Genomic DNA, 25,947 nt, shown 5'->3' on the forward strand with positions numbered 1-25,947 from the left:
ACGAAGATCAATGCATGTGTATGACTTGTACTGCTTGCTTCGAATAGACTGAGTCTCCCTGTTCTGACAGTCAAGTCAAGCATGTACTTGATTTCACATTGTGGCACTTCATCACTTTGCACTTCAAGCCAAAAATCCAGTTTGGAGTTGACAATAAGAGTTCCACCTTGCACAAGAGAAGTCTTTGAATAGGTCTGCAGACTACATTAAAATAAAAACGTGCAAAGTAGGTAGCTTAAAGTCGATGTAGGCTCTATATTGTTTATTTCTTTCTCAGGTCAACGTAGTTCTACATTAACGTAGGCTCTACAGTGTTTAATCTTTTCTTAGATTTGACGTAGTTGATTCTATAGAAAGCAACAAACAACAAACTACACCTCTCACCCCCTCCACACCAAAAACACATACCACACGCCCCCCAGCACTACCACCGTCCTCAAACTCGTCCTGAGTTCCCACCAAAACAGTGCCAATCCCTTTCTCCGTTTCCGCGGCTTCTTGGATACTTTGGTACTCGCGCCGTAGACTCTGACCTTCTTATCTCCCGCATCGTCGTCGATGTCGAAGTCTTTGGCGGGATCGTAGCCGGCGTGTTGGATCAATGGGAGTTGGTATTTCGACTGTTGCTGCTGTTGCTGTTGGGTTCGTGCTTGAGTCGTCGCTCGAGCGGATAGATTGCCGTTTCGTTCCGAGCTAGTCGATGAGTTGGAGGAATGGGATTCCTTTTCCAAGGTAGTAGCGGGAGTGTTGGTGGTAGGCAATAACGGACTTTCCACCTTTTCGTCCTCGCCATTCGAGACAACGCCTAGCATAACGCCCGCCGCGCGAACGAACAGCAGCAACAGCGTTAGTCCGAACAGACTTCCGTATCTCAGAAACGTGCCAATCTGGTCAGGCAGCAGACACAACTTCGTTTGAATCGTCTTACTCGCACCCCCCCCATTCAACGGCTTCCCAAGCGTATCAACTGGATTCCACAGACTAACCAGCACAACACCGGGAAGCCTGACGCCCATAGCCCAGCTAATGCTTTTGACCGTGATCTCGCGTATGCCGCCGCCAGCACTGGTATACGCTTTATGCACCAACTCGCAGTAGTCGTGGTCGTCGCCTGAGAAAGCATACCGGATATCACCGACCTTCTCAGCGATATCAGCGGTGATCTCGCGGTTGAGCACGTTTTGGTATTGGTAGCCGCCGCGGACAGATATGGCGTTTCGGTCGTCGTGGTCGAGGGGAGGTTGGCCCGGTGGGGGAGGCGTCGGGGGCCAGTGTTCGCGGAGGGGGCCGCAGGGTGTGCCTGGGGCGCGGTAGAGGGGCACGTGGGTTAGGAGAATGGTGGGAAATTCGGTGATGTCGTCGTTGGCGTGGGGGAGGGGGGAGGTTGCGAGGTCTTGCGCGGAGATTGCGTGGTGTGGCATGCCTGGATAGGGTCGCAGGCCCTGTTGCGCTCGTAGTTCGCGTTGGATGAGGCGCTTTTTGCGCTTCTTTGCGTCGGAGAGGAATTCTTTCGTAGGGCGCCATATCTTTTCGACTTGTTCGGGAGATTCCTGGCCGAATGCGCTCAGGGAGACGCTGTCGATTGAGACGAAGGTGTGGTTTGCGATGACGTCGATTCGGTTGCCGTCGCCAAAGTAGGCTTCAAATCGGTTTCGGACGCCTTCTTGTACTCCTTTGGCAAATCCCAGGTCATGGTTACCAGGTAGACTGCTTATGAGCTTCCGTCCAGGCTGTCCTGGTCTCGCCTGCATGCCGCCATCACCCCAGTGCTTGAAGAAGATGTTCCCGAATCTTCTGTACTCGTTCATCCAAAAGTCGTCGCCATATTTGCGGTACTGCTTCTCCGGCGAGGTAGTTGTGCGCGTAGACCATTCGCGGCCACCGTCGAAGAGATCGCCGAGGAAGAAGATAGTGTCGGGGTATAGGACGGTCTGGAAGCGAGAATAGGTGCGACGGAGGTACAGATCGGTGTATTTGTAGGCTAGAGGATTGAGGGGCCACGGGCGGCCGGGGTAGGTGTGCGGATCTATGAGTTGCGGATCGGCGACGAAGATGAGTCTGTGAGGGTTTGCGCCGGTTTCCTAAAGTTGCGATTAATTTTGCATAGTCTAGTAAATATTGCGAGATATAGACGTACCCAGTCCTCCCACTTGTCCCAGTGGCAGCTCTCGACGGCGCTGTTGAAGATACCTCTCTCGCCCCAGTACAGAACCACCCACCACAGCAGCACCAGCCCGTTCACGAGGGTAAAGAGCCGCTTAAAGCTCCAATTCCCACTTCGCAGCTCATTTCTCTTTCCCTGCACAGCAGGTCGTATGCGATATAGAAAGAAGGCTCTGCCCAACCGCCATGCTTGGTGTGTCAAGCTCTCGGGTTCTGAGTATGCGCCGACGGGAATGCCATACTCGTCGTAAGTGGTCATTGTCTGTCAAAGGAATGAAGGAGTTGCTGGCGCAGCATTTTTGAGGAAGGATGCACGTGAGGGGAAACGTTACGCAGTCGTGAGCATGTCGCCTGCGTAATGCTCAAAGGGGGACGGGTTGCGGCGTGTTCATGGTCTGGGGAAAATGCGGCCCAGGGTCCGAGGCTGATCCAAGGCTGATCTGCCGCCGCTACCATGGCACGAGGGGCTCGACTCTCTGCAGTGTAACCCTGCTAACCAGGTGAATGCATAAATGGTACAAACATCACAGGAGTACGCCAATGGAACTTTCATCTGAAATATGCAAGTGATATCATTTCGAACATGCTAAAAGTACAAACAACATTTTCCCTCCCTTTAGTACTCAAGTGTCACCTCTTGACCCTTGACCCGACCGATAACGATCTCGGGGGCGTACTTGGGGATAACCTCATCGTCGTGAAGCATCTCAAATTCCTCTGACGCGTCCTTGCCCATGTGGCTGAAGAGCGCCTGAGGACCTCCTGGGTGCTCATCTGTCCAGTTGGTGACATCCATGACAATGCCCTTTACTGCAATCCATAAATCATCCTTCTTGTTGTGCTTTGCAACCTCCTCGAGCGAGAACTCCTTGTCTGGAATGCTGAACTTCTTGGGTGCGTTAGGCTTGGAAACCTTTCCTGGGTCGTTGGAGTCGCCGTTTGACGACATGACAGGTGCGGAAGACAGCTGCTTTTGTTGCTCAACGGGGTCTGATGAAGAGCTGGCTTGAGCGTTTCCGCTGACACCGTTGCCCCACTCGACGGAGACCTTGCCCGGTTGCGATGGGTCGATGTGCAGCGAGATCTGACCGAGACGGTTGACAGCGGCACCACCAGACTTGTTAAGCGCTTGTTGGAAAAGGTACTTGGAAGCAGACTCTCCTGCTACACGACCGTAGACGACACAGCCAAGAAGTGATGAACCACCGAGACGGTTGGCACCGTGGACACCACCAGCAAGCTCACCGCAGACGTACAGACCGTCGAACGGCTTGCCGTCGGAGTTCAAGCACTGTGCTTGGTCGTTGATCTCGATACCACCCATGGTGAAATGGAGAACAGGCTCCATCTGCGCAACGTGGAAGGTGTCGTTGATGTCGAAGGGCAGGTTGTGGAAGTACTTCTTGTTCCACTCATCCTTCTTCTCGCCCTTAGCAATGGCGTTGTAGCTTTGGAACTCGGCCTGGAGGTCCTTGTCGCTGACACCAATCTCCTTGGCGAGCTCCGCACCAGTCATCTTCTTCATCAGGCCACGGCCGGAGTAATGTCTTGTGTGGAAGTCGAGGACGTTGGATGCCTTGGAGTTGAGGACGAGGCGAATGGGCCAGTTGCCCTTCTCCTTCTCAGTCCACATCATGCCGGAGACGTAGTCGCGGTGACCGAGGTCGTCGCAGAAGCGCTTGCCCTTGTTGTTGAGAAGGATACCACCCTCACCACGGAGAGCTAGAGACTGTTAGCATGAGAAAGATATATGTCGGTGATGCACGTACCTTCGGCGGCCAAGAACTTGGTCTTCGCTGTAGGGTCCTTGGGGTCGACAAGACCGGTAGGGTGCACTTGGACCTTGTCCATGTCGATGCCGTTGGCACCAATCTTCATCAGCATCTTGTGTCCGTCACCGGTAGCGTGAGCACCGTTGGTGGTGGAGAGGTCGTAGGTGTCTGGCCTCCACTTCTTCAGAAGAGAGTCCTCTGTGAAGTCGGCGGCGTAACCACCAGTCGCCAGAATGACGGGTCCCTCGAGTGTCGTCTCCTCGCCGCCGAATGAGTATGTGACACCGGTGGCACGGTTGCCCTCTGTGTTGATCTTGGAGACCTTGGCCTTCTTGACGAGCTGGACGCGCTCTGGCTCCTGTTCGGCCAACTCCTCGAATCGTTGCATCAGAGCGTATGTGATGGCCATACCGGGGAATTTGGCATCGTGGCCACGGTGGGTACGGGGTTGGGAGTGACCGCTGTCAAAGTCAGTACATGTGTCAGATTCGGGAATATTGTCGGACGTACCCCAATCGCGAGACGAGAGTGAGGTCTAGGTTGAAGACGTCCATCAGCCACTCGACGGCAGCAGCGGACTTGTAGGTCAGGACCTTGATCAGGTCTGGCCGCGCCTTGTCTCGCGCAGACTTGAGTGTGTCATCGTAGAACTGCTTGACGCTGTCGCCGATCTTCTCGTCGACTTGCGTCCTTGTAAGAGCACCGTTGATTCCCGATGTGGCCTTCGTAGAGTTGCCTCCCATGAAGTTGTTCTTGTCGAGGAGAACAACATTTCCACCAGCGAGGTAGATGGTGTGAGCAGCGCTCAAGCCGGACACTGCCGTCGTGGTTAGCCATGCGCGTGACGGTGTATGATGCGGTGATGCTTACGGCCAGCGCCAACAACAATGACTCTCTCAGGCATAGTGGTGGATGCGGTTGAAGAGGGAAGGGGAGAAAAGACGGGGTATGGAGAGAGAGCAGATGAAGGCGAAAAGTCTGGGGATCGGCTTCTGCTTTGTATGGATGCAACGGATGGCTGCTCGGCTTCCGTCTAGCACTTGAAGCGCAACTTGTGCCTCGGAAGTGGAGAATGCGCTAACCCGCATGCACTTCCAAGGTTGTCGCCGCGCGGGCCAATCACGCGGCGGCGGTTTGTCTGCTGGCAATGTGTGAGCATCACCAAGCCCGGCCTGCGCTGCGCTGCTGATGTGAATATTGAGCAACGGTCCAGCTGTTGCATGTGAAGACGCTCGTCGCCGTCAGCGCCCACATGACTTGGGTATGCGCAGCGTGGTTGGCGGTTGGCGGTTGGCTGACCTCTCCGTCGGACGGAACGCCGAGGAGTTGGGGCTTGCTGGGAAACCTGGGGCAAGTCACGCGTGGGAACGCGCAACCGTGGAACTCGCCGTTGGCATGTGAAGGCTAGAGCACATGTCCACGCCTGATGCTAAGCCTGCCTAGCCACAATCGTAAATCTCGAACATCGAAGACGCAATACATTTGCTGCGCGACTTCTTCTTCGTCTTAACTCTTGCAATGTTCGTTGATGGTCCAGCTCCACGATGCTCGTTATGGCAAATCATCCCGCCCAGGCATCATAGCCCGATCGGTCTTTGCTCGCACGACGGCGACAGTCAGCGGGCGATATTGCCGTCTTCGGAATTGACTCTCGCTCCAAAACCATGTCAGAGCATCATCTTACACCGACTTCCCACGCTGCTCCGATGTCAAGGTATAAGACTCTGCATTCAAGATCAATCGTGGTCAAACCTTGGAACTGCTCGGATTTATATTTCTCGGGGTAGCTGTTGCCGATGCGACCAGGTGCATCTCGGTACATCTCGCGCGAGTCGACGTTGAGGACCGAACAAGACATCCGTTATACAATATATTGCCAGCTGCTCATTCGCACTCAATTATCTACCGGGTTGGCGCTGCAAAGTTGGGCTTAACGGCGCGTCCGATGTATCGGAGCTACAGGGTACTAGGCCCGGATATCGCAGGATATGTCAATGTGCACCTCGTTGGTGGAGGGCAGACCATCTGTAGGCCTCGTCCCCTCTTGTTCTCCAGTCCTCCTCTCACATACAGCTAATTCACCCGTGTACACCACTCAATGGCATGCCACCGACTTTGTCGACGAAGACTGGCTGAACATCAAGTATCCAACGAAAGCACCCACAGCAACAGCAAGCATAACCCAACCGTTGTACGTCATGAAAAGTAGCCTACACACATCAGCCCCAATCTCCAAACCCAGTCCCACCAGGATGAACTTACATGATGAAGAAGGAGTAAAACACCTGCACAGCATACAAAACAGCCTTGATAATCTTCATCTGCTGCTCGGCACTGCGCCCCACACCACCGTTTCTCCCTGATCCAAGTAATGAGCTAGATTCATCTGCATCGTCTTTACACGGCGACGAAAAGGTTAAACTCAGCGAGTGTTCCCCAAGAAGTTGTGGTTGATTGAAGATAGAAGAAAAGAGACCTCCCTAGTCTCCTACTTCTACGACCTTGCCTCTTCTCGTAGTTGTACTTGCTACTACTACTCCGGTTGTGTATGTGTGTATGAAAGAGGTAGACTCACCTCTAGGTCCCTCCATGACGCCTTTGGAGTAGGCTTCGTATCGTCGCGAGATCTCTCGGATGGCTTCGTAGCCGGCGGTCATGAGGACGACGGCGAGGAGCGAGAAGACGAGCGAGGTCGTGCCGGAGATGTGCCATGAGGGGAAGACGATGCAGAGATCGGTCGTGTCCCAGGTGAACAGCATCTATTCGAGTGACATGTCAGCGTATCGTCCGATACTAGGAGGTGCATCACCATACGTTCATGTTGCACTTGGGTCCGTCGCCGCCCATGCCGGGCATGTCGTGGCCCATGTGGCCGTGGTTCATGTGCGAGTGATCCATGCCCATGTTGTGTTTTGCTTTCGAGGTCGGTTGGTGTGGTTGTTGTTGGATGCTGCGGAGGGGATGGGGAAGCTATGCTCGTGTCTCGAGATAGGCGGGTCGAAGAGCTGCATGTGATGGCACGCGTCGCACCAGTGATCGACAAATGCACGCACGAGCCGCGGTTCCGCGGGGCGAGAAGCTCCCCACTTGTGCTGGACCCTTGATGATTACATCGTCGACTTTACATTTCAAAGCAGACCAAACAAACTCGTCGCGCTGACTTGAGGAACGAGGTTCTCTTTTGACGTACACATCAATCCAGCATGAACACGACGCGATCATTACGGCCGGCCATCAGGCTCGCGCAACGCGCTTCGCGATCAACACCGCGAGCTTCCGTAACACTCCCACAGCGCCACTTCTCGCAATCGCAACCGCACCGACAACTAGGTCCACCATTGAACATACCAAAATGGTAAGATACATACATATACCACCCCAGCTCCTCTCAGCTGCTCCCATCCCGTCCTGCCTCAAACAAACCCAACTAACAAACCTCGCACGCAGGGTTTCGGAGAACGCGCACATGCTCAAACCGCCGATAAACAACTACTGCGTCTACAACGACGCCGTAACCGTAATGATAGTCGGCGGCCCCAACGAACGAACCGACTACCACATCAACGAAACCGCAGAATGGTTCTACCAACACAAAGGCGGCATGCTACTCAAAGTCGTCGACACGACCCTCCCACCAGGCCAGCAATTCAAAGACATCCACATCAACGAAGGCGACATGTTCTTACTTCCGCCAAACACGCCGCATAACCCCGTGCGCTTCAAGGATACCGTGGGCGTGGTGTTGGAGCAGAAGAGGCCGGAGGGCAGTTTGGACCGCCTGAGGTGGTATTGTCAGAACTGCGGGGATAAGGTGTATGAGGCGGCGTTTTATTGTACGGATTTGGGCACGCAGATTAAGGATGCGGTGAATGCTTTTAAAGCGGATACGGAGAAGAGGACGTGTAGGAGTTGTGGGACGGTTTGTGATACTGCGCCGCAGCCGAAGAAGGCTTAATTGGGATGGACATGGGGTGTATGATATGTATTCTATGTACGGTGGCTGCAATGAAGAAGGGAACAAGGTTCAAAGTCCTTTCCACATGATCTTTGAAATGTGGTCTGTCTTCTTTCGACTGGGTTTGACGAGGCCGAGGTATCTCAGTTCGGCTAGTGCTCGCTGGAATAGTGCCCTGTGACGGATTAGTATACCATGACTATGATATGCAGGTGCAGACTTACATGGTGTTGGGCTCATTCTCTTCTGTTCCGTCTCCTGCAATGGCGTTGAACGCCGACCACAAATCGGTGACATTAATCAACGTGCCGGACTCGAGGTACATCTGATACACAATGGCTGTTGCGGGTTGTGTTGCAGAAAGAGCTGCCGGGTTTCCATCGACTCCACTACAGCATTCGCAGCCCAGATAGTCGTGAGGTGAAGCTAGTGCACGCTCAACAGCAAAGCGCGGCTTGGGTTGGAAGACCTCTGTGTGTGGTGACTTTAGGTCGTATATGAAGAGCTCATTCAGAGTCAACGTCTTCGGGTCGATGAACGAGGAGGTGAAATACGCCTCGAGCTTGTCGTGGAATTCCGTAACCAGGTCTGAGTATGCCTTGTCTTGCTCGGACAGGGCAGCTTTGTGCTTGCTCAGAAGTACTTTTTGTGCCACGACGGTGGTTCGTACACTGTCGTTGCGGACATCGTGCTGCGTTCGGAGTGGTGCATCGGCGTTTTGTAGCAGGGTGTCGAGCGTCTGCTGAGCTGAAGCAATGCCCAACGAGAGGTTGTCGTCTTCAAGATCTCGTAGCGATGCTAGCAAATGTACCAGTCTGTCGGATGGAATCTTCTTGATGGATAACATTGTTTCGCGGATCAGGGGCGACCCAGCTAGCTCGCCAGCTGCTGCTCGGGTCCAGATAGATGAAAGCCGGACGCTGGGTGACATCTGAAGCGACTCGCGGATGTTCGCTAGTACTTCTGCAGCGTGGCTCAATGATATCATGGCGCGTTGGCCAGATTGCAGATGATGTGCAATCTGGTCGAACAGGTATTTGTTATCTTCCAGTACCCTTCGTACATCTTGTGCCTGACCAGCCTCTAACATACTCTCAACCCAACGACGAAACGAGGGCAGAGTGCGAACAGCTTCGAACGCATCCGCTGACAGGTCTCCAGAGGCAACATCATTTGTAAGGAAGATGCTGGGCACGCTGGCATAAAAGTGCGACATGTAAGCGTACTTCAGCCCATCACAGAAATCTTGTGTGTTCTGAACATGATCTTTCTGTCGATCCAACATACGTCGACAGAGGTTGGGTCCAATGTGAAGTCGAGAATCTGTGCTGGCAACCGTCGCGCGAAACAGCTTCTCGATGATCTCATCAGATTGGGTAACGTCAAACTTCTGGCCTTCAAGGTAGCGGAGTGAATTGCCTGCCAGACGCTCCTCGAAGCTCTCTGCCGAAGTAGCAATGCCAAAGAGTAGAACAAAAGGTAGACGATCGAGCCATGAGCTGTATAAATTAGCATGGGCCATCGCTAGATATGATCAGACGTACTGAAGAAGATCAACTACATCGACGAGTAGTGCGACGTCGAAAGCCTCACTATCCTGCAAAGCGACAACGATGCTAGAAGCGCGATTCTTCTTTTGCCATTCCTGAACATGGCCAAGATCGTAGTTAAGTAACTTTGGACCATGTCTCGAAGACGTAGCTGGACGGTCTACATCATCCTCATCCTCGTCCACGCGCGAAGTAACCGTCTTGATGAGCGTTTTCAGCAGCGTCTTCAAATTTGGACATTCGCTGGACGTTAGCACAGTGTATGCGCAATTTTCAGCTCTGATGCCCCGACCCAAACGCTGGAAAAAAGGTCCATGGGATGCAATGCTAGGACCAGCAACGATGAGCGCTGTTGGTATGGCAAACTTGGGCTCATCTGGCGATGCGCTGGAAGCGGAGATGAAGTTGACAATCTTTTCCTGGGTGGCGCTATCTGCCCCTTCCAAAGTACTCTGCTCATATTAGCAGCCATTTAACGCGTGTCACTATTCGGATCACTCACTTGAATGCGCTCGTCTTGCTGTGCCCACAACTCCCGATACCTGGCTAGCCGTTCTGGTAGTTGCGCCTGCGGGTCGAATTTGCCGGTTCTTTGTCGCTTTGGCGCCCGCTCTTCTGTCGAAGGTGGCTCATATACGTAGCTTTTCTGATGCTCCATCTTCAATTGTTGCAGGCGGGATGGCTTGTCTACTTGTCTGATGTTGTTGATGGGCAAGGGCTAGGGGCAGGCGCGATGGATCGCGAAGCGCGTGAGCACGGGACTTGGTGATTTGGTCAAAGCTCACGAGGCTGTTTCAGGGACAACCCCGAATACCAGCATGTGTAGTGGACGATATTGTGTTAAGAGTGATAGAGTTATGACATCCGAGAATTCTGTTCAATTGCAGTTTATCTGCACTGGTTTGCCTACGGATGTATTGTACGATTTTCACCTTGTGCGTTCCTCTTGTCCATCTTATTGATAATCGATAGCTATTGGGAGTGTAGAAAGTACTTTGAAGCTACCTTACCTTCGAATGGTTATGGATAGACATCTTCAGCCAGAAAGAACTGGATTCATTGATTCACTAGATTCTCACCAGCGATTATGACTTTTCGAGACCGTTGCCATGTTGTGACCGCGACCTAAAGCTGCAAAGCCAGACAATGGGGTACGAGCCGAGCATTACGCCGGTCTCATGTGTCCAGCCGTGATATCACCTATTGTAGGCTAAGAGCGTAGCAGAATTCCTGCTCGTAGCTTGCGTTATCGAGATATCTTCATGTAGTGAAGATTTAGGTCTCTCTATCGTGCTCCTCCTCAGTCACTCCGGGACATCCTTCCATGTCGGCATCAGGGTATTCGTATCCACAGTATAGACAGTAATGGTACTCTTCGCGAAGGAATACCAGAAGCTTCTGTAACCGCTCTGCCACGGGCAAGGCCTCAAATTCTGCCAGCTCTGGATCTTCATCCTCGAGCTCGTTCTCAAGTGTGGTGTAGAACGGCGCAAGATCTCGGCCTTGGGCTATCTTCGAATCGTCGTCATCGTCTTCAGGGGCTAGCGTGGGTAATCGCGACGAAATGCTATTATTCAGTTCTCGTCGTTGCTGCTTGTCGCGGTTCTTCTCGACCCTGCGCCGCGCACGAACACGCCAAAGGACGTTGATGTCCTTCAGTGGTTTCTCGCTCGTGTCTGGCGCGCCTTTTTCTTCGGCCTTCTTGTCAGACAAGCGCTCGGCTGTCCTCTGTGCGCTGTCCAAATCCCGTTCGGCCTTCTTCTCTTTCTGTTCTTGGCGCATTATCTCTAGGTAATCACCCTCTTCTTCCTTTGCGCGCTTTGCCAGTCGATCTGCTTCCTCGAACTGTTCTCTGAACTTGCGCTTCTTTTCCGACTCAAGACCAATGCCTCCTCTGTCGTCTTTGGGGTTGACTCGTATAGGCTCTTTGCGCGCGTCTTCAGATTTGCCGAGAGCATCGCCCTGCTTGAATCCGAATTTGGCCATCATCTTGAATCCCTTGTTGGTCTCAGGTAGAGCAGTGGCGAGGGCAGCTTCTCGTGCAGCTTCGGCCTCTTCTTCTCGTTCGGCTTTGGTCTTCTGTCGCGCTTTGGCTTCGCCCTGTCAATGTGTCAGTCTGGCGAGAATTGGCGATTACACTCAACGCACCTCTTTGCGCTTGCGCGCGGCGCGCTGGAGGGAAGTCTCATACTTTGGCCCCTTTGGCGCATCCTCAAACACCATATTCATGTAGTCATCCTCCTCGTCCGATTGCGCCATCTTGTGCTAGTGAGTTGTGAATGCTCTAAAAATTGTGTTGTCGACTCGGGCGCCTCAACTTGCAGGACCGCCCGCAGCGGCAGCGACCCACCTTCGTAGCGTTCCCTTGGCATATGTCAGGGCAGGCGATCCCCCAGAGTCTTCTTTCGACCACATCTCCTCGCCCAGCCTGCTAAATGCCATCGGCCCTCAATCAGCGCTATAGTGACGCATCGCGCATTCTATCGCGGGTGCACATTAGGCCTCCCAAACGACCTGGGTGCATATTAGGCCTTCCAAACGATCTCGTCTCCAACCGTAGACCCGGGAGGCTCGAACAACGACTTCCGCCACCTACGTTCCTTGGGGAGAAGGGCTGGGCCGGCCCTGAGTGCCACACAAATCGAATTGAACACGCCATGAACCGCAGATGGCGGGTGTTTCGGATGCCAAGGCAACCCCTGCTCGATGTTGATTTAGACGACTTTCAGTGCGACGGATCCATCTGCTTGTATGCTTTGTCCTAGTGTGTATATCAAGATGCAGAGATGCAGCCCCTTGCTGGGTGTTGGGGTTAATTCGGCTGAGCCCATGATTTCGGCTTTTCGCCTTCATGTGAATGAGGGGGTTGGTGATTCTCTTACCTGAGGCAATAAGCCTCTGCTCACCTGCTGATTTAGACGGCTTTAGATTATTTCCTCACTGCAACAAAGAGGCGCGTCTCCCGAATTCAGATCGACCACCGACAAGCATTGGCTTACATTGGTTGCCGCTTCAGGGGGTTTCTCCACCTCTAACCTCAAAAGGTGCAGGACCCGCGCTACCGTCTGGGGTCAACAACGATCCCTCGCACTGCTCGGGCTGTTCAATATGATCGCGTGTCACTCGAGTCAACGCCTTTTCGCCTCTGGTTGTAGTAGGACGAGCCAATCCAGATAGACGGACATTGCCGAGCAGCTTGGAGCTTCATGCAGACCTATCCACTTACGGCTCTTCGGCGCCCTAGGTTACAAAATGTGGCCGCATTCTTCAGACATCCCTCACGCATGTGCCAGTTGATCCTTCAATTGCCTGCGCTGCCTCGGCTTCGTAATGCGACCGGATAGGTGGTGAGTGCTTCGGAGCGTATCCGCAACAGGCTACTTTCTCGGGCAACCCGTCATCTTCATGAAAATCGCTAAGAGGCCTGTCACTGATCGTACCCTTTTTGACATTCGCCTTGCCATCGGTGCACAGCCAATTGGTATTTGGCGTAAGAGGGGTCTCGGTCATTTTCGCGCATGTGCCAGTCTCCTACACATTCCCCAGCTTTTGACATCCACAAGGTGTGCGTTCCCCGCGTACCTCCGCGTTCATACCGTCCTTGGAAGTCTTGGTGTATTTTCTTATTTCTACTTAATTCGCGTGCGACACCCTGCGGGTCTGTCCCCTGAAGAACCCACAGTCGCTCTGAATCGCCATCAACCGGTGGGCGACAGAGTGATCGAACTGTACACAACAACTTCTTTACACTTCACACAAGACCGTCAATATGGAGAGCAAAGACGGCGGAGCGACACGGGCGGACGATGTGTACACAACGCCCCAGAAGAAAGGCGGCGTTATGAATAAGCTATACCCGCCAGGGCCCACGCCAGGCGCCAAAGGGCGTATGAAGAACCACTGCAGAAAGTTTTGGTGGTGTGGTAAGTCTCTCCCGACAGCCTCAACGTACTTCGTGTTTACATTACGTCAGATTGCCTGGTCCTCGTGATCATCGTGTTGGTCATTGTTCTGCCAATCATATTTGTTGGCATACCAAATAAGGCACAGCACGAGATCAACTCCTCGACACTCGAAGTTACTGCTCAGGAAGTTACCAACCCGCAGCCGAATGGTGTCCACCTGAAGATTGATACAGTCATCAGGAGTGGCAGCAGTTATCACCCTAAGATTGATAGCTTCAAAGCAGGACTATCGCTACCAGGACAAGACCCTTTCATCTACATCACTATACCTGAAGCGAAGTCTGAGGCAGAGACCCGCGTCACCGTCGACCAAGATGTCATTTTCGCGAGTGATGTCGAGTTCTCCAGTTATACCAAGGCTGTGCTTGACAGCGAGACACTCCAAATTCACCTTGACGGCAAGACCAACATTCACCTCTCTGGCCTGCCTACCATGGACGTCGATTACAACAAAGTCATTACGATGAAAGGTATGTCTCATTGAAGCTACAGTAAGGACTAGTCTAATCGTGTTTGCAGGACTAAATAAGCTCTCCGGACTCAACATCAGCGACGTGCGCATTCTCTCTGGCACAGACGAGATCCTTTCCGATGGCTCCAACCTCCTTGCCAACGTCAGCATTCCCAACCCCTCTGTCATGACCCTCGACCTAGGCAACATCACCATGAACCTAGCCGTCGACGGCACCGCAATTGGCTACGCACTCATTCCAGACCTTTACCTCAAGCCCGGTGACAACGTATTCCCTCTGCAAAGCCACGTCGACCAGCTCGCTATCTTGGGCCTCATCCAGAACAAGTACAATGATGCTGTGCTGCCGCTTGAGATTGTGGGCAACTCGAGTATCAAGGATGGTCAGCACTTGACCTACTACGAAGATGCGATCAAGAGCAATACGATCAACCTGAATCTCGACGTCGGACCGGCATTGGCTGATATTGGGATCAACATCACCAGCTTTGGGGGCTCGTAGATTGCGTAGCACTGTCGCAGTGCTTTTGCATCCTTGCTTTCCGAGATCGTTCACGGGAAGTCGGCGGAGTGTTGATGTGCACTTACTTTGATACCATCGCTTTGATGATTGTGTTTACGGAGGATGGAGTGGCTAATGTATGATACCTTGTCGTTACAGTAATACATAATATTACTAAACACATGCGCTTATGCCTTAAAACGTTGCCAAAGTATGCAGTCTTGTTACCTCAAAACGATACCCTTCGCCCTTGAGGCAGCCAGAGCAGAGTCCAGGTAGGTGGTTCCCCAACCCACGCGACTTTGCACTGAGCCTGCCGGATCTGTCGAGAGCTCTCTCCCAGAACAACGACACCCACCAGTCACTGCTTCATTTGCTATGGCAGAACCTCGGAACTCTGTCAACGTCCCTACTACATTCCACCCATGACGCAGCATACTGGCAAGAAGCATTGGAGGGGAAAAGCATCAGTGCGCAGCGGTTTCTGTCCGTATATAAACCACTCCTCCCACCGTCTTCCTCCATTTCCTCTCATCCCAACTCACTCGAGCATCTTTGGCGCATCCCTTCTACTTCCAATCTTCTCTTGATCTCCTTCGAGTTACTTGAAGCCTCATCTATCATTCAAACAAGACACCCTCATCAGCACCGTCCACCGGCAGTCCATCCACCATTCAGGCCTGGCTGACACGACTACCTCTGCACTTCGCTAAGACAACAAGAGGCACGATCACATGACTGTCACCTGTCACCCATCGTCGAGCCTGTACACCGCGTTGCCGAGATCCTTCGAGTCCCGTCACGACCACTGCCTCGTTGTGCTCCCGAGCTATCGCCGCCTTTTGTTACGTCGGATACAACAGGGTTGGATGAAGATACTCGGACACACTGAAGGCAGGTTGGGAGTGATGAACGAAGATGGTTGTTTGACTACCGGAGGCTGTGGCCCATGGTGACAAAACTCTATTGGACTGACCCTAAAAATCGCCCTGCTTGCTTCGGCTGACACCGCGTGCAAGAGATAGGCTACGATACGGTTTGTGCTCTCGACCCTCATCGGCATTTCATACCCAGCAGCATCTTTGACCTCAGAACGCAATTTCGACATCGCGAAGACATCGATCTCTTGTCATCATCGGTCGGACGTGTTGTTTGAACGTGTTTTCGTTGACCTCAGAACACTGGTCGACATCACGAAGACATCGACCTCTCCTCATCACCGGTCGACACCGCTATCCTGCATTTCTTTTGTTTGACCTCAGAACACTTGTCGATACCACGAAGACATCGATCCCTGATCATCACTGGTCTACGTTGTCGTTTGACTTTCCTCTCGATCGTCGACCGAGGTGATGTGCTGACACACCCTCGGTGTTTTCGACTTCGAGGTGCAGAGCAGCAAGGAGGCAAGAGGGAGCGAGCGTTTTATACTTCGCAGGTGCGGTAGATGGTTTGGTAGCGAGCGCAGTTTACTTCCTTGGTAGCGAATGATACAACTTCCCATCACCACCTCACATCTTCTTCATGATTGCCTGTGCTTCTCATCATTGCACCCACATGACCCCTCGTCATCCCCTATATCCACACGCATCAGCAAACCATCCCCTCACTTCTGACCCCACATCCATGAATCTTCTCAACCCTCAATCTCCCATTCGTCCGCAAAGAACTCCAAAATATTCACTGCGGCCTGCGAACCCACCGCACCTTCCAGTATCTCCATACTTCCCGGTACACCAGAAGCAGCACCTAGGGCCAGTACGACGAGTTCCTTTAGACTACCCACAACGTCGCTTAGAGCAATGACCTGCGCTTGGCTCAGAGGCGGCTCGGTTGTACAGTAAGGAATTAGGTCGTTGACTGCATTGCCAAGGGTGCGGGATGGTTGACGAGGCGGCGGTGGGGGGACGGAAAGCGCGTTTTGAGTTTGGCGAGGGAGTTGGGGGTAGTGACTTTGCTGAGAGGGAATGGTTCTGTCGTTGGGGGCTCGCGAATAATAGTCTGCTCCACCGTCCAGTTGAGAAGGGGCGACAACGTTCATGGGGCGCCTTTCTCCACCTGGGATGATGGATTGTGCCTTCTCACCGGGACAAGGCGCAGTATCGCTGGTGTGGTACAGAAGACCCATACCGAGGATAAGCAGATGTGAATCTCCGAGGCAATTGGGGATGACCTGGTGTTAGAATGATTAAGTGTGTCAGAGATATCGAGGGAGTGTATTTTTTGCATGTGGCCCTAGTCAGTGTCTGTGAGCTAAGCTTCTTGTTGTAGAAGGTGCGTGGGTCGCGACGGAAAGAGCAACCAGCGGATGTAAACTGAAGGTCAAATCAGGACACGAAGCTAGAAACATAGGATTTTGGGATCGCGACACTGTAGGGAATGGAAAACTTCATGCTTCTATGATTGTGTTGGGTATATGAGAGGAGTGTGTCCAAATGGTACTTTCGACATGGTGTTACCATGAGTCGAGCCTCGAGAATGTATGCCCGTAAGATGTACATATCTACGCTTCCCGAGTGTACATCCCTAGATCCTTATGTTGTGAGGGCTTATCGGCTGGCGACTGCTCGTGCGTTGCGGATGTAGCATTCGTCGCTTGGGTGGCATCGCGCTGAGCCTCGACAGATGCTGGCTTCGCTTCGGTGCTCACGGCTTCAGGCTTCTTGTCTTCCTTCTTTCCACTGCCCGTGAAGAACCCTAGTATCTTTGAGGAAGCAGGCTCCGGGTGCTTCGCCTTGAACTCCTCAAATTCTGCCTTGACTGCCTTGAGCTCAGCCTGCACCTCCTCTAAGTCTTCTCTTATATCGTCTCTGGCATTGCGTGCCTTCCTTCTTTGTCGCCATTGCTCAACAAGAATTACAGCGATTCCAACAGCGAATATAAACGTCTCGGCAGCGAAGTTGGCGCCCATCTCGATGGCTTTTTGTTCAGATAGAGGTCGAATACGGGGCTTGATTCTCTCTTCAGTCTTCTTCTTGATAGCGTCTCGTTCCTTCTCCGTGAGCGCCTCCTCCGCCTTCATCTCCTCTTCAGTAAGAACCGTTGGGGCGGCTGCTTTTTTCCGCGCAGCCTCTGCTAATTGGACTTCCTTCTTAATCTGTCTGTCGATAACAGCCGGGTCCTGGAGGAGGCCGAGGCGCATGCGCATGTCGACGCGATGCAAACCTTGGGCAAATTTGACGCATATCCGGCGAAAGCGGTCGTGTTCGTGGGCATTGCGTTTGATGGCATTCTGGAATGTGTCAATTATGACTGAAGATCCCCGGGGCTGACCAACATACTGCTACAGGCTTCGCAAGCGTTCTGACGAACAGTGATGTGACCTTGAGCGTGAGAGACATGTCTGGTTACGAGAGCGTTTCGAATGGTCGCGGGGAGATATGGAGACAATCGACCGGCGGACGGCTGTGCATCGCAGGCTTCATACAGATAGACGCATCGGAACAGCTGTATAGCAAAGTGGTGTAGGATTATTCGTGGTGGTGCGCATGGCTGCAGGTTCGATGTTCAAATCGATGCTGCCTTGCGCTGCCGGAGATCCACCGACGGCGATGGCGATTGACTGCGGGCCCAGCAGCTCCATGACAACGCGGGAGACGTGACGAGACGCATGGCCAGCGCACACGACTAAGTCGAACTCGTACTGGATCGTGAAGCACGATCTCCAGTGCACGCTTGTGCAAGTCGCTGTGCATCGAGCGGACTGTGCCGGGCACCGATTGGCCGACAGCCCTAGCAACGACGCTAAGGGCCCTTGTTTACATGCCATCAACACTCTGCGACCTCGTCCCCGATTTCATCATCTCTCTCCATCTACCTCCACGCCAATGTCTGCCTCGTCGATACACGCAGATGCCCCGCCGGCCGTGGTTCAGGACCCCGAGGGACTCCAATATGAAACGGGATCGCAGCTGGGCAAAGGCGGCTTCGCGATCTGCCATCGCGCAAAGCTGCTGGGCCACGAACACCTCGGCAGCTCTACTGTCGCTTTGAAAATTGTCAAATCCAAAATGGAGCCCCCCAAACTGGCGCAAAAGGTACTGGAAGCTTGGGAGGAATACATGGTTATTTGCTGACGCGCCGCAGTTTGTCACTGAACTACAGATCCACTCGAAGCTATCTCATCCCAACATCGTCGAGTTCTTCCGCGCCTTTTCTTTCGAATCAAGCACCTACGTTGTCTTGGAGCTATGCGAAAACGGTTCTCTTGCCGATGCGATCAAGAAGCGCAAATACTTCACCATGCCTGAGATCCGGCGGTTCATGATTCAGACGTGCGGCGCAATCAAATACCTCCACCAACGGAACATCGTACACCGCGATCTCAAGACAGGCAACCTCTTCCTCGACCGCGATATGAATGTCAAGGTCGGCGACTTCGGTCTCGCTGCACTACTGGTGTCACAGAGCGACTATGGGGCGATCCGTCGAACAACCATGTGTGGTACACCAAACTACCTTGCACCAGAGGTCTTGGAGAAGACAGGAAAGGGTCATGACGAGAAGGTCGACCTGTGGGCTATTGGAATCATGATGTACACACTCGCGGTCGGAAGGGCGCCATTCCATGCCGCCAAGCGCGAAGACATCTACCGGAAGCTGAAGGCTCGCGAATACACCTGGCCCGACCTCGCCAAGTTTGCCAACGAGATCACCGACGACCTCCGCGACATCGTCTCGCTACTGTTGGTGCACGAAGACGAGCGACCGACCCCCGACCAGATCGTTGCGCACCCTTTCTTCAAACTGGGCTATATCCCATTGGAGCTGAGCAGCGAATGTACCTCGCGGGTGCCGAAATGGCCGAAGAACCGCCCACCAACAGCATCCACGATTAGGCGTGGATACACTGAGGAATGGTGGGCACTTTGCAAGTCCTCATCGGTCGGCGAATACGAACAAGGAAAGGCATTTGGAACCTTCGGTCGCAGAACCAACAAGACAGTAGCAAGAGATTGTCAAAAGGAGATTGAAGCCGGCAAGCAACCAAACATCCCGTTCTCTAAAGATGTCGTCTACGTACCTTTCCCTGCCCGCACGCAGTGGCCTCATCAAGCCCCGGGAGGGCTCAGCGAAATATCGGAAGAGAAGGAATCGTCATCTGAAAGCCAAGCCCTGTCAGAAACTACCGGGAACGAGCGGACAAAGACTCGTGCATCCAGAGCCCCAAGGAGAGAACCACAGCCGATGCAGACATTGAAGGAGAACGTAGAGCCAGCCGAAGAGCCAGAGCCCGCGCACAGGATACTTGACAAACAGCCGACGCGGTTGCGAGCAGCCCGCAAGATCTCGAACACTGGGCGTGTTACTGCGAGCACGGCTTCCGCACCTGCTCCTCTACGCGTCCCTCGTGAGGCACGCACTTCGACGCGCGCACGAGCGGCGAAGGAAACCGCAAAAGAAGCGCCAAAGACAACATCGAACGGACTCCCTGACCTCCCACCTCTAAGAGTCTCCCGGACCAGCGCTCGAGAGAGCGCGAAATCGGAACCTGCGCCGCAACCAACTTCAGCGCGAAATGCTCCCCGCTATCGGACCGTCAGCAATGACATGCCTGCGACTGACCCAGTGACCGTGTTGGCGCGCTTGATGACATTCCGCGATAACCTTGAACGAGCCCTCGACAAGAAGCCTACGAAGTCAAGAAGAGATCAGCCACCGCAATTACCGTTTGTCGCAAAATGGGTAGACTACAGCCGCAGATACGGGGTGGGGTACGTCCTCAACGATGGTAGTATCGGCACACTCCTCTCTGCAGAGGACCAATACCCCGTTACGATTGCGTTCGCCACGGACGGATACAACCACCTACGAAAGGCTGGAGGCAACCGAGAGCTTGCCAAAAGCGTTGCGCTCAACTACTACACGACCGTGAAGAAAGATCGGGGACTGTCGGAGATTGAAGTGCTCGAATCGCGACGCATTGAGGAGATCCGGACAGTGTGGCACAAGTTTGGAAAGTACATGTGTGCAACCTTTGGCGACGAAGAAAAGCCGCTCAGAAAAGATCCCCGCGTGAATTTTGTTCGCTTCTACCAACGCCTTGGTAACGTCGGGATCTGGGGTTTCGACGACGGCTCCTTCCAAGTAAGCGCTTTTGCCATTTTCTACAAAGCCCGTCTAACAATGTGTTTAGTTCAACTTCCCCGACCACACCAAACTCGTCCTGTCGTCAGATGCAAGCTACGGGCACTTTTTATGCCTGCCTCTGGATGCGACGTCTCTTCTCGAAGAAACAGGAAACGTGCCGTGGAAGCACGTAAAGGCCAGAGCACATCTTCGCGGTTCATTGCAACAGCTTCTCTACGGCTCAGCCGACAAGGAAGACAGTTACAAAGAGCTCACAGAGGGCAACCTCCTCCGCGCGAAGATTGAATTTATCTATGCTGTCGTGTCGGAATGGTGTCAAGAAGGCGGTCTGGGCTGCCTCGTAGACCCCAAGGTATATTCCTGGGGCGGTCCGCAACTAGAAGAGTCCAAGCGGCTGGACTGGGCGAGCGTTGGGCGTTTTGGCGGTGATGTTTTCTCATGATGATTGAATGACGACCTTGGAGCGATGGCGTTTTTGGGATCTGGGATATTTCTATTAGGGTTTTGGGCATTTCCACGGCGTCGTCTCTGCTACTGAGCAGTGCTGTTGTTCGAACACTCATTCACGACGGTTTGCATGTTGCTGGCGTTTTCTCCTAGCGATTAGTTTGAATGAGCATCCGGTCACGACCATGAGAACGTTGGTGCCTAATGCCTAAGTTTGTGACACGTCACGAGAAATTATGCGTACGCGGCACACCCGGGTCGTCCTTGTGTGAGGCGTTTGCTGCGACACTTTGATGCGGAAACTGGGCCGAGCCTGGATGGGTTCGCAGCGGCGACGGTGAATGATGCAGTAGTATGACAGCAGATGTTCTAGCAAGTGACATGGCTACAATGCATGTCAGTCTGATGTGTGTAGCCCGATAGGAAATGGGGGTGAATGGAGATGACGAGGAAATTCCAGCCGCGGCGGCAGCTTGCGCGTACGTCGTACTTGAATAGCTGTGGCTGTGCTGGACGATGGGGCGAGTACCCTCCGAAGCGCCCGATTCCATCCAGGGCTCTGACGTTGGCCGGTCTCTACAACCGCCGCATTGCAGCCATCTTTACACGCCCACACCCCCGAGCGACTGCTCCCCCATACGGCTTCTACCTGGCTTTGCCGTCCATTGTTACCATATCCGCTGCTCCCTGAAATCCGCAGCACACGTCCTACCCCACTGGCCGGCTCAAGCTACAGGTCCCAGCTCGACGTCGGGCACCAATCATGGTAAGATGCAGAGAGACTTCGGGGGAGGAACACAGGCTGATACAGGTGATTTGTAGGGGAAAACCAACCGCGCCGCGCGCAAGGCCGGAGGCGGCGCTCAGCCCAAGGCCCAGTTCGCTACCAAGGCCGTCTTCGAGACCACCAAGAAGAAGGAAGTCGGTGTATCGGATCTCACCTTGATCAGCAAGGTTTCGAATGAGGCCATCAACGAGAACCTGAAGAAGCGATTCGAAAATGGCGAGATATACGTGCGTCGACCCGCTTGCGCCAGCCCCGCGTCGCACACCCACGCAGCCATAGACTAGGACAGCGACTGACTATGGGCGCAGACATACATCGGCCACGTGCTGGTCTCGGTCAACCCGTTCCGCGACTGTAGGTGACAGGACATGCGCCTCAGAGTGGGATGCTGACAAGTGGCAGTGGGCATCTACACCGACCAAGTGCTGGAGAGTTACAAGGGCAAGAACAGGCTGGAGGTGCGGTGCATAGCTGTCCACCAACTCCCAGGGCTAATGAGGTATAGGTACCCCCTCACGTCTTCGCAATCGCCGAGTCCGCCTACTATAACATGAACGCATACAAGGAGAACCAATGTGTCATCATCTCCGGCGAATCAGGAGCGGGAAAGACAGAAGCTGCGAAGCGACTTATGCAGTACATCGCCAATGTCTCGGGAGGTAGCAATTCATCTATCCAGGAGATCAAGGACATGGTGCTGGCCACCAACCCGCTGCTCGAATCCTTCGGAAACGCGAAGACGTTGAGGAACAACAACTCGTCGCGGTTCGGAAAGTATCTCGAGATTCATTTCAACGCGCAAGGAGAGCCAGTGGGAGCAAACATCAACAACTACCTGCTCGAGAAGACCCGAGTGACGGGTCAGATTGTGAACGAGCGCAACTTCCATATCTTCTACCAGTTCACAAAAGCCGCATCCTCACAATACAGAGGTACGCCCAGTTTGACTAGACATCAGACTCGCGCTGACATGCACAGAAATCTTCGGATTACAACAACCGCAAGCCTACCTCTACACGAGCAAATCGAAATGTTTCGACGTCCCGGGGATCGACGACCACGCCGAGTTCGACGACACGCTGAACGCCATGAAGGTTATTGGACTACAACAAGCTGAGCAGGACAACATATTCCGGATGCTTGCAGCGATTTTGTGGCTAGGGAATGTGTCGTTCCGCGAGGATGACTCAGGCAACGCAGCTATTGTCGACCAGTCGGTAGTAGATTTCGTAGCCTATCTGCTTGAAGTCGATGCGTCGCATGTCAACAAAGCTCTGACCATTCGTGTTATGGAGACAAGTCGAGGAGGGCGACGAGGTTCCGTGTACGACGTGCCTCTGAACTGCGCGCAAGCAAATGCAGTCCGCGACGCACTCTCCAAGGGAATCTACTTCAACCTCTTCGACTGGATCGTGGAGCGCGTCAACGTCTCTTTGAAGGCCCGAGGTGCGACCGCCCAGTCGATTGGTATTTTGGATATCTACGGCTTCGAGATCTTCGAAAAGAATAGCTTCGAGCAGTTGTGCATCAACTACGTCAACGAGAAGCTACAGCAAATCTTTATCCAGTTGACGCTCAAGGCGGAACAAGAAGAGTACGAGCGCGAGCAGATCAAGTGGACTCCCATCAAGTATTTCGACAACAAGATTGTATGCGACTTGATTGAGGAGAAGCGGCCACCGGGTGTTTTCGCTGCCCTGAATGACGCTTGTGCGACAGCCCACGCCGATCCTACCGCTGCGGATCAAACATTTGTCCAGAGACTTAACGCTCTCTCGTCGAACCCCAACTTCACGCCTCGCCAGGGTCAGTTCGTCATTAAGCACTATGCTGGTGAGGTCTCGTACGCGATCGATGGCATGACCGACAAGAACAAGGATCAGTTGTTGAAAGACTTGCTGAACCTGCTTGGCCAGAGCAGCAACACCTTTGTGCATACTCTCTTCCCCCACCAGGTGGACCAGGACAACAGGCGGCGACCCCCGACGGCTGGAGATAAGATCAAAGCCTCTGCGAACGACCTGGTGACGACTTTGATGCAAGCTCGTCCGTCCTACATCCGTACCATCAAGCCCAACGAGAACAAATCGCCCAAGGAATTCACCGATGCCAACGTACTACATCAGGTCAAGTACCTGGGTCTGCAAGAAAACGTGCGCATTCGGAGAGCAGGTTTTGCGTCTCGTCAGACCTTCGATAAGTTCGTGGAACGGTTCTTCTTGCTGTCACCAAAGTGCTCATATGCCGGAGAGTACACCTGGACCGGCGACTACGAGACGGGTGCTAAACAGATCTTGAAGGATACCAACATCCCAGCGGAGGAGTTCCAAATTGGTACAACAAAGGTTTTCATCAAGACACCCGAGACACTGTTCGCCTTGGAGACTATGCGAGACAAGTACTGGCACAACATGGCTATTCGCATTCAGCGCGCATGGAGAAACTATCTACGATACCGAGCAGAGTGCGCGACACGCATCCAGCGGTTCTGGCGCAAGCTTAATGGCGGCAAGGAATTCATCGAATGGCGCGACCAAGGTCACAAGATACTCGGAGGACGGAAAGAACGCAGAAGATACAGTTTAATCGGTTCCCGAAGATTCATGGGCGACTACCTTGGTATCGGAAACAAAGGTGGCACTGGTGAGGTCATGGCCCAAGCGGTCGGCATAGCTCCGAACGAAGAGGTGCCGTTCTCGTGCAGGGCGGAAGTGCTTGTATCGAAGCTCGGTCGATCAAGTAAACCAGAAGCTCGCACGCTCATTCTGACAAAGAAGAACGTTTACCTGGTCAAGGTTGCCTCGGTCAAAGGGCAAATCCAGATTTTGCCTGAGAGGGTAATACCCGTTGGCGCCATCAAGATGATCAGCTGTTCAACACTCAAAGACGACTGGTTCTCGATCGGCGCTGGGTCGCCAACAGATCCTGATCCACTAGTGAACTGCGTATTCAAGACTGAGTTCTTCACTCAGCTGCACAACGTGCTGCGAGGCGCAATGACACTCCAAATAGGCGAAACGTAAGTTCCACAGTCGGCATGCATCCGGAAATGGCTAACACACCGTAGCATCCAATACAACAAGAAGCCTGGCAAGCCAGCCCAGGTCAAAGTCGTCAAAGATCCCGCAGTACCGAGGGATGACCAGTACAAGAGTGGCACCATCCACGTTGGGCCAGGAGAGCCACCCAACTCCGTTTCCAAGCCCACGCCCAAAGGCAAGCAGATCGCCGCAAAGCCCATCACAAAGGGTAAGCTGTTGCGGCCCGGTGGTCCTGGCGGAGGTCCTTCGAAGCTCGCCTCTCGTCCAGCACAACCAAGGGCTGTACCCACGCCTGCCGCCCCGCAACCGAGACCTGTCCCTCAGCCAGAAGTGTCGCAAGCCAGACCTGTTCCGGCGCCCGTCGCTGCCTTGTCGAACGGTGCGGGCTCTCATGCGCGTACCGCGTCAGCCGGCTCATCACGCACACCTCCTCCTCCACCCCCACCGCCGCCAGCGCCAGCTCAGCCGAAGGAACCTCGATACAAGGCGCTATATGACTTTGCAGGTCAGAGCGCTGGAGAGTTGAGTCTAGGGAAGGATGAGATCATCCTGGTCACACAGAAGGAGGGCAATGGTACGTTCATCCTGATCTTCCACTAACGCGACATACTAACGAAGCTTCAACAGGTTGGTGGCTAGCATCCCGTCTTGACAAATCCGCCTCCGGCTGGGCGCCGTCTGCATACCTTGAGGAAGTACGTTCAGCAGCACCTGCTCCACCCCCAGCGCCACCCGCTCGCCCTGCAAACAGCAAGCCCAAGCCTCCGGCTCCACCTGCCAAACGTCCTGCCGCCAGGAAAGCCGTCAACGGTGACTCTGGACGGGATAGTGGGTACAGTGGTAGTGGGGGTAGCACAATGGAGAGCGCGCGGGATAGCAGTGGTAGTATCGCTGGTGGATTAGCAGAGGCGCTTAGACAGCGTCAGGCTGCTATGCATGGACGGAAGCAGGATGATTGGTAGATTCAAGCTAAAAGCATCCTCGATGAGGCGTATGAGAAGAGAAGGAGGCAACGTTGATGGAAAGCCTCTTTGGGTCAATGAGTTAGCATTCGTATAGAAGAATTGGTCTTGAGCCATGCATTTCGGATTTTAGGTGCTGTGATCGTGAATGCAATGTGGAAAGATGGCTTTTGATGGGAAGGTGATTAGGTACTCTGAGATAGTGGCAAATATGCTCTGATTCACAGACGCCGAAATACAT

General features: G+C 53.5%; 10 protein-coding genes across 10 annotated transcripts; 3 read left to right on the forward strand and 7 right to left on the reverse strand.

The window, feature by feature from the left end:
• Positions 1-380: 380 nt before the first annotated feature.
• Positions 381-2,422, reverse strand: J4E90_009490 (uncharacterized protein; the record flags this gene model as incomplete). The annotated part of the gene is made up of 2 exons (XM_051439009.1): positions 381-2,081; positions 2,138-2,422. 2 exons carry the CDS (start codon positions 2,420-2,422, stop codon positions 381-383), a joined length of 1,986 nt encoding a protein of 661 aa, XP_051287086.1.
• A 357-nt stretch (positions 2,423-2,779) lies between these two features.
• Positions 2,780-4,839, reverse strand: J4E90_009491 (uncharacterized protein; the record flags this gene model as incomplete). Its single annotated transcript, XM_051439010.1, has 4 exons — positions 2,780-3,885; positions 3,933-4,396; positions 4,446-4,752; positions 4,806-4,839. The coding sequence occupies 4 exons, from the start codon at positions 4,837-4,839 to the stop codon at positions 2,780-2,782; spliced, it is 1,911 nt and encodes a 636-aa protein (XP_051287087.1).
• A 1,191-nt stretch (positions 4,840-6,030) lies between these two features.
• J4E90_009492 (uncharacterized protein) lies at positions 6,031-6,839 on the reverse strand (the record flags this gene model as incomplete). The annotated part of the gene is made up of 4 exons (XM_051439011.1): positions 6,031-6,145; positions 6,198-6,294; positions 6,511-6,694; positions 6,750-6,839. The coding sequence occupies 4 exons, from the start codon at positions 6,837-6,839 to the stop codon at positions 6,031-6,033; spliced, it is 486 nt and encodes a 161-aa protein (XP_051287088.1).
• Positions 6,840-7,138: 299 nt separating this feature from the next.
• Positions 7,139-7,890, forward strand: BNA1 (3-hydroxyanthranilic acid dioxygenase; the record flags this gene model as incomplete). Its single annotated transcript, XM_051439012.1, has 2 exons — positions 7,139-7,290; positions 7,383-7,890. 2 exons carry the CDS (start codon positions 7,139-7,141, stop codon positions 7,888-7,890), a joined length of 660 nt encoding a protein of 219 aa, XP_051287089.1.
• Positions 7,891-7,959: 69 nt separating this feature from the next.
• J4E90_009494 (uncharacterized protein) lies at positions 7,960-10,098 on the reverse strand (the record flags this gene model as incomplete). Its single annotated transcript, XM_051439013.1, has 4 exons — positions 7,960-8,065; positions 8,115-9,389; positions 9,435-9,892; positions 9,943-10,098. The coding sequence occupies 4 exons, from the start codon at positions 10,096-10,098 to the stop codon at positions 7,960-7,962; spliced, it is 1,995 nt and encodes a 664-aa protein (XP_051287090.1).
• Positions 10,099-10,715: 617 nt separating this feature from the next.
• On the reverse strand, positions 10,716-11,699 carry J4E90_009495 (uncharacterized protein; the record flags this gene model as incomplete). Its single annotated transcript, XM_051439014.1, has 2 exons — positions 10,716-11,540; positions 11,589-11,699. 2 exons carry the CDS (start codon positions 11,697-11,699, stop codon positions 10,716-10,718), a joined length of 936 nt encoding a protein of 311 aa, XP_051287091.1.
• Positions 11,700-13,209: 1,510 nt separating this feature from the next.
• On the forward strand, positions 13,210-14,379 carry J4E90_009496 (uncharacterized protein; the record flags this gene model as incomplete). Its single annotated transcript, XM_051439015.1, has 3 exons — positions 13,210-13,363; positions 13,414-13,875; positions 13,925-14,379. 3 exons carry the CDS (start codon positions 13,210-13,212, stop codon positions 14,377-14,379), a joined length of 1,071 nt encoding a protein of 356 aa, XP_051287092.1.
• A 1,636-nt stretch (positions 14,380-16,015) lies between these two features.
• Positions 16,016-16,830, reverse strand: J4E90_009497 (uncharacterized protein; the record flags this gene model as incomplete). Its single annotated transcript, XM_051439016.1, has 2 exons — positions 16,016-16,552; positions 16,822-16,830. 2 exons carry the CDS (start codon positions 16,828-16,830, stop codon positions 16,016-16,018), a joined length of 546 nt encoding a protein of 181 aa, XP_051287093.1.
• A 52-nt stretch (positions 16,831-16,882) lies between these two features.
• J4E90_009498 (uncharacterized protein) lies at positions 16,883-17,720 on the reverse strand (the record flags this gene model as incomplete). Its single annotated transcript, XM_051439017.1, has 2 exons — positions 16,883-17,611; positions 17,661-17,720. 2 exons carry the CDS (start codon positions 17,718-17,720, stop codon positions 16,883-16,885), a joined length of 789 nt encoding a protein of 262 aa, XP_051287094.1.
• Positions 17,721-18,206: 486 nt separating this feature from the next.
• J4E90_009499 (uncharacterized protein) lies at positions 18,207-25,706 on the forward strand (the record flags this gene model as incomplete). Its single annotated transcript, XM_051439018.1, has 10 exons — positions 18,207-18,416; positions 18,466-20,466; positions 20,516-20,878; positions 21,739-21,930; positions 22,012-22,057; positions 22,106-22,161; positions 22,209-22,635; positions 22,682-24,722; positions 24,771-25,318; positions 25,372-25,706. The coding sequence occupies 10 exons, from the start codon at positions 18,207-18,209 to the stop codon at positions 25,704-25,706; spliced, it is 6,219 nt and encodes a 2,072-aa protein (XP_051287095.1).
• Between the last annotated feature and the right edge of the window lie 241 nt (positions 25,707-25,947).

Source organism: Alternaria incomplexa, assembly GCF_024043165.1.
Source record: "Alternaria incomplexa strain BMP 0042 chromosome Unknown scaffold_16, whole genome shotgun sequence".
In the NCBI taxonomy this organism is placed as follows: domain Eukaryota; kingdom Fungi; phylum Ascomycota; class Dothideomycetes; order Pleosporales; family Pleosporaceae; genus Alternaria; species Alternaria incomplexa.